General features: G+C 37.4%; 1 protein-coding gene across 1 annotated transcript in view; it reads left to right on the top strand.

Annotated features, from left to right (window-relative positions):
- Erich3 (glutamate rich 3) overlaps nucleotides 1-10,127 on the top strand; it is a 73,368-nt gene extending 63,241 nt beyond the window's left edge. The window contains exon 12 of the mRNA XM_071618607.1: nucleotides 7,834-10,127. Coding sequence (XP_071474708.1) covers nucleotides 7,834-10,127 — 2,294 coding nt within the window. The remainder of the gene's footprint in view (nucleotides 1-7,833) is intronic.
- Nucleotides 10,128-14,371: the final 4,244 nt, after the last annotated feature.

Raw genomic sequence — 14,371 nt, 5'->3', positions numbered from 1 at the left:
AGCAAATCACACTCTTTCAAAGGAAAATACAAGAATAACAGCTCTCATTTTTGTATGAACATAATTAGTACTTTTCATAATAAATAAGGACATAAAAATAATTGTAATAATTTTATAATTTAGAAGGTCAGTTTATCAGATAATTATTATTTGCTATGTGTCTTTCTTTCCAGCATCACAGAGTAGAAGTTGTTGAATCCACATGTAATGATACATATAATAAATCAAGAAATTATTCACAAAATATAATTAACTAAACCACCCCAATTGTAGGTATAAAAGCAGTACTCTAAATAATTTTTGTGTCTAAGAGATTAATACAAATCCCTAGATTATTAATTATACAGTTATTAGAAACAACAAATGGTTTTTATATGGTGATCAATTTCAAACTATTGCCTCAAATAACTCAAAATATAACAATTACCAAAAAATACTTAATAAAGAATAATAAGTGAGCGATACATACAGTCATACTTCCAGGGATGTATCAGAAGGGAAGGTATAACAGATATGGAGTGTATAAGAAAGTGGGATAAATGAGAAGTCAATCCAAGTATTTGAATAGAAAATCAAATATAATAGTAGAGGATAGGAAAGGCAGCAGAACACAACAGACACTAGTATGGCAATATGTAAATCAATGGATGTGTAACTGATGTGATTCTGCAATCTGTATATGGGGTAAAAATGGGAGCTCATAACCCACTTGAATCAAAGTGTGAAATATGATATATCAAGAACTATGTAATGTTTTTGAACAACCAACAATAAAAAATTTAAAAAAAAAAGAAAATCAAATATAAAGATGCTGATAATTTTATGAGATTAAATTCTAAATTGAATATAGAATGTATCAGAATCCTAAAGATAATGTTAAAGCTGACTTGAAAGAAATAGTATTGAGTAATATAAAATTCTTTATAACAGCAGCAGCAACAAAACTATAGCAAAAGAAAAGTGAAAATATAAAGAGAGTTTTCCAACATCTATATGACAAAGGGCTGATATACATGATACACAAAGAGTTCTTACAAATCAAGAAGAAATAAGCAACCACTCTACCAGAAGAACATAATTTCCAGCATGTAGCAGGAAATTCACAAAAGGAAGCTAACCTACTAATATTGAAATATCTTTTTAATTTTTATCAAATACTAAAAGAATCTTCAAAAATTATGGAATTGTTGGCAATTATGTAGGGAAATAGTTCTCTTGATGATTTACAGGTAAAATAATTAATTGGTATTTCTTTTTAAAAGCATATTTAAAAACTTATCAAACATTTCTAAAAGGTTCTTTTTGACCCAGGAATTCAAAATCTAGTAATGTATCCTAAGGGAATGGTCAAAAATATGTATACCAATGATTCAAAGTATTTTAAATAGCTGTATCAAAACAAATTAATGAAAACAACTCAATATTCAACAAGAGGCAATTTTTAGTGAACTAAATTTAGTAGGACTTTATTAGAACATCCTATTTGTTATTAAATAATCTTTTTACTTATTGATATAAAAGAATAAAATACAATGCTAAATGAAAAACATGGAATATAAAATGCTAACTACAGTAAGAGTTAAGTAAAAAATACTTGAAAATCCATCCAAATGTTTACTAGTTGTTATCTCTGAGTGGCAGAACCATGGATAATTTTTGTTTCCTTCTTTGTACTTCTTTGTCTTTTCAAGCTTTAAATAAGGAATATATGTTATTTTCATATTTAGGAAAAATACAATATATATATTATTCTGAAATATATTCGTTTTCACAATAGAAAGGCTAACATATATTTTGGCATTTTGTACAGTATCTTAAAGAATCCCACATCATTTGAGTGGAAAAGGTGCATTTCTAAGAAATTCTCTGCATGAGACTATTCCATTTTGCTAACGCTGTGAGAACTGACAATTACCTTTGCCTTTAGTGGACACCTTTATAGAGCAGTAAAGGACAGGAGCCTTAAGAGATGAAGGGCTAAACAGATGGAGGGAACAAAGTGATAAGTCACATTGCTGACACAGGAGTCTCAGCGTGCACAGTCCTCTATTCCTAGGGGTGGAAAAGAGTTGAGGTTAGACACTGGCCAAGTTCTTGCTTTTAAGTTTCAGTTTCAGAAGAACATCTGAGAAAAATGTCCAAGTGAGGCCTTTTCTGGTCTAACACCTAGGAAGTCCTTGATACTTAGGCCAGAGTCCCATTCTCGCTAAACCTGAAATCGGCAACACCTAACTATACAGGCTGTCATCTACTTCCAAAGCCTAAGCCTCCAGGGCGAACCAGCAGATGTGGGAAGTGGTGATTACAGTGCCAAAGCAGTTAAGAAGCGGCACTGTCCATTCCGAGTGAGTTGTCATTTTTAGCTTATGCTAGTACTACTGTTCGGCTTCTTAGAATAGTCTTTTGGTTCAATAGCTGCTAACTGCTTAATTATTGTTTATTATTATTATTTCAAGTCATATTTTTTACAGCCTGTAGACTGCTTGGAAAAGACATAGATGTTTTGTTGGCAACACTTCATATAATTGCTACTAAGTCTGACTCCCCTCCCCTGGTCCTACCATCCTTGTGATTTCCATTGCTCAGTCAGCAGAATGAATTTATATGCAAAGAACAAAACCACTACTTATTTAGACTTTTTAGATATGTGGTATTCACATTATTATAGTGTGAATTATATATGTGCTATGTTTATAAACTCCCTGAAATAAAAATGGACTTGAAAACAAATCCATCTGTAACAATTGCCACGAGTTGATGTCATCTTTGAACTACAGTATTATAAGGATATTTTTTTTTTCATTTGGTCTATTGGATGAATTAGGAAAGTGATATTCCAAAAATTTAAAAAGAGAATATATTTGAACTAGATAATGTTCCTCTTTTCATTTCCATGTTTGTCTTGAGAGTAATAGAGTTAGTTAACGTTCCCCCACTAAAACCTACTTGAGACTGATATCTCACTATTTGTTTCCAAACAGAGAGATTAGTAAGTCATTATGTCTTAGTTATTCACTTTAAGCAAGAGATGACATTCTAGTTCTGTTTCTCTCAAAGCATAGTCCTTAGTTGTGTCATAATATCACAGGAAAACAAAGGCAGCCAGGCAGGAAGATGGGAGAAAGGAAGGGAGGGAGGAGTGAGTTTTGAAGAAATGTTTCTACCCCAGAAGGCAGATCTAGATCTAGTGTTACTGGAGTGAACTTTTCTTAACCAGAAGGTGGCATGACAGTAGATACAGGGGATTTAGATACATGGATCATCAGATGACAGCAAGGGAGGTAGAAAGGGAATTGTCAGAAACTAAGCACAAACTTACCTGACTTGACAGTTTTGCATAAATCACACTGGTTAATAATACTTATGATCAATGCTCACCACTGTCACCATCTTCATCACCACCATCATCATTACCACCACCACCATCATCATCACAGCTAGTATTTATCAAGTGCATAGACAATTGAAAATAAGTAGAAGATGAGCATTCTCTACAGACATTACTTCATTTATCCTCCCAATAACCATCGACTTGCTTATTTCTTTTTGACAGATGGATAAACTGAGACTTAGGCCAAAAACTTGTCCAAGATGGTACAGTTAGTATGAAATATGTAACTGGAACTAGGTCTCTATGGACGTGAAGTCCATGCTAACAACCAGCTATAGATAACACAGTGTCTTTTTTTCTATTAAATTTATAGGCATCATGTAATAGCTTTTTATTGCTTCTGTCCATATGGAGTGAGTATTGAGGGGTCAAATCACTAAAATATACTAATGAATGAAATGCTCGTAGTGTAGTCAGCTCTGGAAGTTTTAGAATTGTAAAAGAGCGGCGATGACTGGTGTCATAAAAGCCATAACATACGTTTCTAACATATGTTTCTAGAAAATAAAAGGCAATCAAATTGCTTTTCCAATCATTTCATTGCATGTGCATTTGGCAAAAGGTCACTGCTTCTGGCTGTTGTCTTTTTCAATACAGGTATTTCTTTGCATGTGTCTCTTTACTTCACGATCTTCTTTTATGCATTGTGTTTCCTCTTTTGAAATCATAGCATGGGAGTAGTTTAATCTTCATAGATTTTAAAGGCAAGGTCACATTTTAATGTGAATGCATTTAAATCAACCCCACTTGCTTGAATGATGTGAAATAACTCAGCAATGTTCCCATGACCTGCTTTTAAACCTTTTGATATTTTATATGATCTCCAATCAGTTGGACAGATAATAAGTGAAGCCTTGGCACCGGGCTGCCACTGCCACTATGACGCCGAGTCTGATGTTAGCAGCACAGATGAGGGGGGGAAGCCCACGTGGAAGCTGGAGATTGACACAGGTGGAGGTAAGGACACATCATTACCTAGGAAAGACCTTCAGAAATCTTCTGCAAAAGATGGATCGTTTTCATTTTTCATCTTCCTATTCTTATTTCTTCCTTGGCCACTTTTTTTTTTCTTTTCATCTAATGAATATGATTGCAGGATGTGGTTCAGAGACTGATAGGGGAGTTTAAAACTGGTATCAGCTATGAATGTTGCTATTTTTTTAAATACATTGATATCTAAGAATTTTTTAAAAAGAACTTTGGGTTCTAAAATTCTGATAGGGATTTTCAGATGAAATCTTATTTTATAGCCGTTTCCATGTAGTTGACCAAGTAGATGAATTTTCCTTAACTGACCCAGTTGGAGACACCAAGAGGCAAGGCACATCACATTTCACAATGATTCATTTAAAATTCTCTTTCTTTCTTTTTTTCTCTTTCTTTCTTTCTTTCTTTCAATTAGGAAAAAACTTAATGCCATCCACATGTGACCTGTCTCTTCATAATGAGTATTCTAACTACAAGATTACCAATGAGAGATTTATTTAACAGACCATGACTCATAGATATTTGGTCAGATTCCTTGTCCTTAACACCAGTCCTTCTTATATTTTGTGAATGGCTTTTTATAGGTTCTGATTGGAATATATGTGTGTGTGTGTGTGTATATACATATATATTTCCCTTGCCTCAGGAATGTCATATGTATACGCATATGGGGTTATTATTTTAATTCATCATATGATTACATTATCCCACTTCCCATTTTTGTTATCAAACACATTTGATATTTTACCCTACTTCCAAGCAAATAGCTTAGCTAGCCACAGTTTCGTGGATGCTGGTAGAAGACACAAGGTGAGATCCATTTCCCTGGCACAACATGAAGAGGGCCAGGTGGCATTTGAATAAGCAGTGTGTTACAGGAGCGGACCCTGGAGCTTTTGCAGTGCACATTCTGATAAAGGAATTCCGGTACGCTCCTCAATCATTCCTTTTTCAATGCAGCCATAGTAGTTATTGATCAAGTCTAATTCAAGCAAGAAAATCAATTAATTGTGAGATGTAGGCGGAAAGGGTTTGGAGGAATGATTTGGTAGGGTTTTCTGTGTGTTGGCACTGTCCTGAGCATTTTATAGAAACTCTCTTATTTGCTATAAAGAGAATTCTGTGAGCCAATCATGACAATTCCCATTTTAATGATATAAAAATGAAGGACTAGAGAGGTATTGTTTCCCGAGTTCATACAGCCAGTAAGTGGAGAACTGGCATCCTCACTCAGGTCTGATTGCCACATACACTCCATTAAAACAAATTGCCAGTTTATGAATAGTGCTTGCTCTCTTATACTAAATTTTTTTTTCCAAAAGCTCATGAAGTTTCAAAAAACGTGTGTCGTGTTTTTATACTGATATTTCTTAGAAAGCCTTCAATTACTCTCTTTCCCTTGCCTCAGGAATGTCATGCACGACTTCCCTGTAGTGTGTACATTCACATAATAGCTCAGCTGGATTCACTGGTGCTCTCTCCCTCAGAATTTAGACACAGTGTATTATTACATGTGACTAGGCAATTTTATTCCCTTGTTTTCCTGAATGCTCTTTAATTAATCCATAAATTTAGAGGCCAACTCTCAAAAAACAGAATATTTTAAACTTTTTCGTAACTGACTTTTTAATGATATTTTCATGCAGGAATTTGAACAGCAAGATATAACATTAAAGAGACTTGACACACATTGTAGTTTCTCATTGTTTCAATGTAGTTTTGTTTCCAATGTAGTAATAATCTGTAATGAAATAAAATGGACCATATTCTCAGATGAACTTGCTACATGTTCTCTGAGTATATAATTTGGGTCCACATTACATTTCCCTTTGGGAGCTTTTAGGTACAATTTAGAAATAATTGCTGTTATGCACAGAGGACCACCATAAAAGTCAACCTCAGACCCATGGATGAACCTGAAATTTCTATTTTATTCTTCTTAAATAAGACTCAAGTTACTTTCCAAATATATTATTAAGGGAAATGTCATATCAGTTATGATTACCTTACCTCAAAATAGTCTGTCATAGCAGCTGGCAAGAGACTGAGGGAATGCAGCAAAGATAGCCATGTTTTGGGTTAGGAGAAATAATGGGGTGGCAACAGTCTTGAATGGAGTGTAAGAATAGACAAGAAATCAGAAAAAGGCATTTAATTTCTGTTGAATTGTGCATATTGGTGTTGCCGGTAAGAGAGCCAGCCAGGTAAGCAAGTGAGAAAACAAAGGTACACTTGCTGACTTCATGAGTATACAGGATTGTTAGAGATTGACACCCAGATATGGTAACTTATTTGACAGCATCTAACCCAGGGTCTTTTATAATTGAAAAAGTTTAGATGAAAAAAAAAAAGTATTAAGAAGACAATTTTTGAAGCTTCTACCATCATCAATACTATTCTTCATCTGAAAAATTTAAGTTTTGGGTATTTGTTATGACATGAATTTACTTATTTTGCATGCATCATTCAAAAAACGTGTTTTTGTTTAATAATAAAATCTATTTGAGGCTTTTTTCTTTCTTTCTTTTTTTTTTTTTTTTTTTTTGTGGTGCTGAGGATCAAACCCAGGGCCTTGGGCATGCAAAGCAAGCACTCTACAATGGAGCTACATCCCCAGCCCATATTTCAAGCCTTTTTGAGAATGTAGCAAACCTAATATTTTTTGAAATGTAATAGTGAATACATGTCAATTGGCCAGGGAATCATGGATGAGCACTTATGAAATACTTCAAGAAAGTTATTTATGTAGAAAATTATGCCCGAATACAAAGTCTTCTCTTGCTCTGTGATTCTATTTTGCCAAAGACAAATCAATTTCTGAACATAGATGGTAGGTATCCTGACCTATAGTACAAATTGGTGTCTTTAGTAAACAAAACAAAACAAGAAACCCAAAATCTGACTTTGAGCTACAAGATTTTTTTTGATATAGTATCTTAAAATACTTAAAGTATTATGTGCTATGATTACCGTTTCTATGTCATGACTGTGTTGCTATATACCCACACAGCAGAAATGTAGTCAGAAGGCAGTCATATTATGCTACATTATGGTGCTATAAGAAATGGTGATTTTTAAGAAAATAGAATGCTATTTTTTCTTATTTTAAAAAATTTTCTGTAAGTCAATATTTCAAGTAAAATTAGGGGGTTTGAGAGAGGATTTACTGATTCTAAAACATAGGGACATGAAAGCTTTTTGTTTGCTTATTTTCAGCATTTCTGATGTTCATTTTTTCTTTAATATCAATGTATCCATTAAATTTGAAAGCATTTCTTTTTATAATGAAAGGCCATTATTAAAACATTGTACATATTATACTCCGTGGCATGATAGAACCAACTGAGGACAAGTTTTATACATAATATAAATCTCCTTGGTAACATATTAAATCTCTTCTAAATATTATGTAAGTTTATATATATTACCTTCTCCTTTGTTCACTTTGATTAAAGTAACCTTGTTTTCTACCCTTATTTTTATAGCACCCAATAGGAATTTTATAGTGGAGGAAAGGGCACCCTTCCACTCGGAGAAGGAATCTGAGCAGGTCACACTGCAGAAGAAAGAAGCAGGGGAGGAAGTTACTGCTGCTCCCCAACACCAGGATGCAGAGCTCAGGGATGGGGTGGGCATTAAGGAGGCTCCCCTGGGGGCGTGGCAAACAACAGCAGGGCCTCTAGCACTTGCAGAGCAACCCACAGAGAACAGCAAGGTGCCTCTGTGCATGGCAAGTTGGACAGAGGAGGAAGCAGAAGGGGATGGAAGGCAGGGCCCAGAAGGGTTCAAAGCCACAGGAATAGCAGCAGGAAGAGATTCTGTGGGTCTGAGTGAAGGAGAGGTTCCTCAAGAGCAGTCCCTGAGGCAAACTGTACTTGGGACAGAGCAGGCAGGTTCTGAAGGGGAGCAGGATATGGAGGAGGGAGTGCTTACAAACACCACAGCCCTGAGCACAGAGCATATTCAGGAGGCAGCTGCCCTGAGAGAGCCACCAACAACTCCAAAGATGGAAGTGGCTGACAGAGGGGTGGCTTTGAGTGAGGCAGGGCCCCCAAAGCCAGATGTGGACGCGAGTGAAGAGGAAGCACTCACAGAGCAGGAGGACATGGGACCCATTGAAGACACAGCATCTGAGAGAGAGGATGGTTCACAAGAGGCAATAGTTGGGGGAAAGGAACCAGGCAAAGAAAGGAAGGAGGTTCTGGAAACAGAACCCGCCTTGAGCATCTCCACAGGAGAGGCAGGGGCAAGGCAGATGGGGCTTTCAGAGGGCAGCCCAGAAGAACTCTGTGAGGAAGGTGCAGCCAGGGCGGAGACTGGGAGTGAGGCAGAAGATGATAAGGAAGACAGGAAGGAACCGAAGGAACCATTACCAGAAGAGTCAGAGGCAGCAGGAGAAGGGAGGAAAGCAGAGAGGCCCCGAACACCTCTGAGGGAGATTGGATCTGAGAGAGAAGAGGTGACAAGGTCAATTGCAGCTAAGGATGAAGACACTTTAGAAGAGGAGCGAAAACATAAAGGGGAAGAGGGGGAAGCAGTGAAGGAAGAGAGATCTGAGGAACAGACCAAAGAGCCTGAAAATGAAATAGAATCGGATGCTGAGGATGCAGAACCCACAGAGACAACTGAAATGACTCAAGATTCAGGGCTTCTAGAAGATTCACTGAAAGAAAGACAGGTGACCTTGTTTGAAGTAGCACATGGATTTGAAAAGTCACTGGAGAAAATAACAGCTCTGAGGAAAGAAGAAAGAGGGGAAAGCTTGAATGAAGCTAGCAACACAGAGCACAGGGACAGAGCAGGGCTGCTGGGCCAGCAGAATGTGGCTCTACCAGAGCAGGGGCAGGGACCCCACCATGATGGAGAGGGCACATTAGAGGCTGCAAAGTGTGCAACCCAGGACCCAGATTGCCTTGCAGGAATGCAGACAAGGGACGAAGAAGAACCTTTTCAGGGGCCAGGAGGAACAGGGATCATGATGATGACCGAGGAAGATGTTCCTGAGAGAGATTCCATGATAGTGGAAAAGTTTAGTGAAGAAGCGGTGGGTGGGGACCCAGAGGAGGAGGAGGAGGAAGAGCACACTCTGGGGACAAGAGTGACAAGGGTGATAAAGGATAGCAACACAGAGGGGGATGGGGCGACAAGAGGAGGAGCAGTCCTGGATGAGGAAGATCTATATCCAGGAGGAGGAGCAGCAGAGAGGAGGGAGGTGTTGGCAGATTCAAAGACAGCTAAGGGGAAAACAGTAGCAAATAGAGCCTCCTCCTTCTCAGATGTTGCTTGGGAGGAAACATGGCACAGAGGGGATGAGGCGCTGGGTAAAACAGCAGCTGCAGAGAGGGTGGCAGCCGAGGAAACAGGGCTGAGCAGGGAAGAGGTGACAGTGACATCAGCAGCAGAGCCTGGGGAGGGAGTTCTCCAGGAAACTTTCCATCTGGAGGGGCAGGGCCAGCGGCTAGGACAGGGTCAAGAGGGAGGGGAAGTGGAGGCCACTCAGGGTGTGAGGTCGCTGGGAGAGGGGGAAGGAGCAGGGAGCATTGATGGGAGGCAAGAGTCAGGAACAGCTGAAGAATTCAGACAAGGATCATCACAGGAGAGGGAGGTAGAGCTGAGCGGAGGGAGTCTAGAGGCAGTGGCAACACTTTCCGTGAAGCCTGAATTCTCTGGAACCCAAGAGGAACAAGAGCATATGGTTCAAAGAGAAAGTGAGAGTGCAGATGTTCCCCTGAACAGCGTGAAGGACTAGGAGATTTTGTGGTGAGTTTAAGTCTGATCTGTTTGCGGATGGAATAGAAATCCTGCCCGTGGGCCTCCTCTCCTTGGGGCTGGCTGGTCCCTTTATTGGTGTTTGCTGTGCACACATACACACACAGGCTTCCCTCCTGTGGTACTGAGCCCCAGCCAGCAGGAGGGTGGCTAGGGGAGTTGGAGGAGGGTGGCTAGGGGAGGTGGAGGAGGGGCCAAAGCACACACAGAATCCCCCTCCAGTCACCTTTCCTACTCAAGTCCTATTCTGTTCTTGCAAACACATCTCCCTGAAGCAGGAGATCTGTGTCTCTCTGACAGAGCCCCAAAGTTGAAACACAGGAGAATGTGTCTCCAAGTCCAGACATAGAAGCAGAGAATCAAACTCTCTAGAATTCATTCCATTTTAGTGTTTTAAAGGATGGAATGCAGATTGTCAGTGATCAAGTGCTTTTGAATGGGCTCTCTGCCTTCATTTCTGCAGTATTATAAAATTTTATATATGCATATATAATTTTACATATATAAAATATAAATATTATATATTTACTTAATATATAATACTTCACTATGTAAGTATGGAAGAGTGAAGTGAAAGACAAAAATTTACTTTTTTGCTGTCTCCTGGTATTTCCTTGATGTCTCCTATTTTGAGTGATTCTATTCATAATATTACTATCCTTTTTGTTATTTTTCAGGGTATTTTAAAGGTTTCTTCTGGAAGACATAAAGGCTGGAGAAAGATTCACCCAAGCATCTCACCAAGACTCTATTTTTTTTTTCTTTAAACACTGTGCTTGTCTGAGATGGTTCCTAGTCTGTCAGTGACCTCAGTAATCACTTTCAGAATAGCTCAAGCAGATCTGCAAGAACCCCATAGAGGTAGTGGTTCCAAATAGAAAACTGAGAAGCTATTATAAATTCTGTACAGATAATGTGTCTATATTCAAATCAGATTGATGGTTTCAAATGTTTGACTTTTACCACAGATCACTGGAAGGCCCGTACCTGATGCCTGGGGTTTGTTTAAATTCTTTTTTTTTTATTTTACATTCAAATATTAGTCCTAGTTTTATACACAGGGGTTTTATTTAAAATCTATACCTTGGTACTTTAATGACACAGGCTGTGAAAATGAGCTCTAAAGGACCTTCTATGTATACTCCAGACTAAAGATCGCTCCAAGCCTCCGAGTCCTTCCTGAAAAGGATTCCAAGCATGTCTATTCATTTACACTCGGAAATATTCATTCTTTCTATTTATGCCAGTCAAGTAAAGTGCAAATCTTATTTCAAAATGCCCTTTGTTTTTGCATGTGTTTCTGTAGTTCTGCTTTCTCGGGTAGCTACTAGTGAAATGGTAGCTTGCAGCATTTTATCCCTGGTGGCCTCGTTTATGGGTCTGCTCAAGTTTAAATCAAAGTTCTAAATAATTTAGATAAGTGGAATGAATATAATAATTACAGCAGGTAGATGTGGTCCATCAGCACATATGCTGACATTCTAGACTTGATGTCATTCAGTGAAAAAGAAACTTGAATAAAATTAGTGTGCTGCTCATCTTCCCAAGTTCTGTTATTTCAAACCTGCCAGCTCTTCTGGGTAGTTTATAATAGATCAACAGTTCACTATTGCTTTCTAAATTAACACCACCTGGTATTATTTTCTACTTGAGCATCAGCATGTCCCCAGGGGTTTCAATTTCCTCCAAGACATCTACATAGCACACATGTTGGGCCACCTTTTTTCCAGGAGAGGAGGTGAAAGAGAATGTCCCAAAGCAGTGATTCTCCAACTGGAAGACATATTAGTCTTTCGTGGAGCACTTTTCATAAATGTCTGTACCTTTGGCCCCACCAGAGCATCAGATTTAGTTCATTTTAAATGGACCTACATATCAGTATTTAAAAAAAAAATGAAGTTGGGCACAGAATGCTGCTCCAGAGGCTGAGTTAGGAGGATCTCAAGTTCAAAGCCAGCCTCAGCAAAAGCGAGCCCCTAAGCAACTCAGTGAGACCTTGTCTCTAAATAAGATACAAAATAGGGCTGGGGATGTGGCTCAGTTGTTGAGTGCCCCTGAGTTCAATCCCCATATCCTTCCTCCCCCCAAAAAAGAGAAAAGAACGAACAAAAAAAAATCTTTCCCTTTGATTCTACATGGAACTAAAGTTAAGAATTGCTGCTCAAAACCATCATAATACATTGGTTGCCTTCTACTCTATGCCCCTAGGGACTAGGCATGATATTGTTACAGGTATTTTTCACTTTAATTAATGGCAAAGTCATTCAAAAATCAAAAATATGCTGAACCAATGGATTAGATAATGGATTTGTTCTTTAATCATGAAAAGTATTGACATCACCTGGAATTTGTTCCTGGCTTTTTCTCATACCTACTAAGTTAGAATTGTGGGTGGAATTTTTAAAAAACCCTCTGGTAATTCTGATGGATAACAAAGTCTGAAACCTCTATCATGGGCTATTGGTTGTACTGAGGATTAAACTCAGAAAATGGATTGCAGGAGCATTTTGAACTTTCTGCTTTGTCTCCCTATCTCTCTTTTTCTTTCTCTCTGTATCTTTTTATTTCTTTCTCTAAGAATCGGTAATAACCATAAAAGTGAGGAATTCAACCTAAAGTTTGGTCTTATTATGATCGTATTAGAGTATACACGGATTCGTCTACCCACCCCCTATTGAAGATGAGTATTTACCTCTCCCTGCACATCATAGGGCTCCTTCATTTGCCTGGTGTTCTATGAGTGGATTTCATCTACTTTACATTTGGTTTCATTCATTATCAAGCTACATTTCTCTGGAGCGCTATGATTTCATCCTCAATATTACAGAGCACTTTGAATACAAAGCACCTTATAAGAAAGATTATAAACTTGTTGATCACATTGAAAAATGAGTTTTGCACAATGTGCTAAATGGAAATTGCATCGGATTATTTTTATATTCAACACATTCTATCAAAACATTCTGTAACATAATTCTACAATCTGCATGTGGGTTTAACTGTGAAATTAAGGATTGTGATGTTTTGATTAAGTGAATTATTTCTCTACAGATACTACATTGATAAAATTATGTGTATGTTCAACCAAACTCATATTTTTCCTAGTTTATTCATTATTTAAAGCAGAAATAAATAATATATTTACAGGTATTATATGTGAATTGTTCTTTGTAAATAAGACTTAACTTTTAAAATCTTTTGTATTCTTTCCTTCCTTACAAAAGTTGAATTACAAGAGCAGATAAAAGAGAATTAATTTTATTGGTCTATATTTTTGAGAGTATGTGTTTATACTGACTGTCTAATTTATATGTTTTTCACATATGTGGGATAATGTTAGAGAGGAAATTATTTCCACTATTTTATTGATAAGTAAACAAAAGCTCAATATAATTAAATGGCTTGTCTAAAATCACAGTCAATATCAGGTCATCTGAATCTAAACTCTAAAAAAAATCATATACATTACTTCTGGGAAGAGTTATTCTAGACACTAAGGCACTCAACGTGAATCTCTACATATTTTTGTTTACTTGTAGAAGGGACAAAAAAATCTAATATATATCATCTAATACTAAGAAATTAGTTCTATTTCTAGCTAGTGTTAATCAAAGAACAAAGTAGATTTAAACAATTCAAGAGAAAAATAGATAACCAATGGAAATGTAGGAAGAATTAGGATTTCTACTTGAATTTCCTGAATTCAGCCTTTTCTATGGCTTTATAAACTCTTATGCTGTAAATCTGAAGAACAGTTGAGTTCCTTAACCTTTCTAAAATCAAGAATTTTGCCACAATTATTGCCCTTGGAAAATTATTGTTTGAACAAAGAAAAGAAAACTGTAAGGAACATTCATCTAGCGAGTGAAATATCCCAACAGACTCAAGGACAGCCCAGAAGAGGCCACTTCTGACCTTGGGTAATATTTCCTCCCAGGCTTCTGTACCACTCGATTGTGTCATTTAAAAAAAAAAAAAAGAAAAAAGAATTCTCTGCCACCTTGGCTAGCAGAAGAAGTACAAGAGCACAAGGAATAAATATGGCTGGAATTCTTTAAAAGTCACTCTCAAACTCACCTATATTTTTTATATTTTGTTCAGGTTTTTTTTTCCTTCCTTCTAATATGCCCAGTGACAGGAAATCTATGCTTTTCAAAATAACTGGAAACTCACTCTATGAGATAAGCTGGTGGACATTTGAGACCTCACATGCCTTTTGTCATT

This window comes from Marmota flaviventris, chromosome 10, assembly GCF_047511675.1.
Source record: "Marmota flaviventris isolate mMarFla1 chromosome 10, mMarFla1.hap1, whole genome shotgun sequence".
In the NCBI taxonomy this organism is placed as follows: domain Eukaryota; kingdom Metazoa; phylum Chordata; class Mammalia; order Rodentia; family Sciuridae; genus Marmota; species Marmota flaviventris.
Note: the sequence above shows the minus strand (reverse complement) of the source record. Positions and strands in the feature narration are given on the sequence as shown.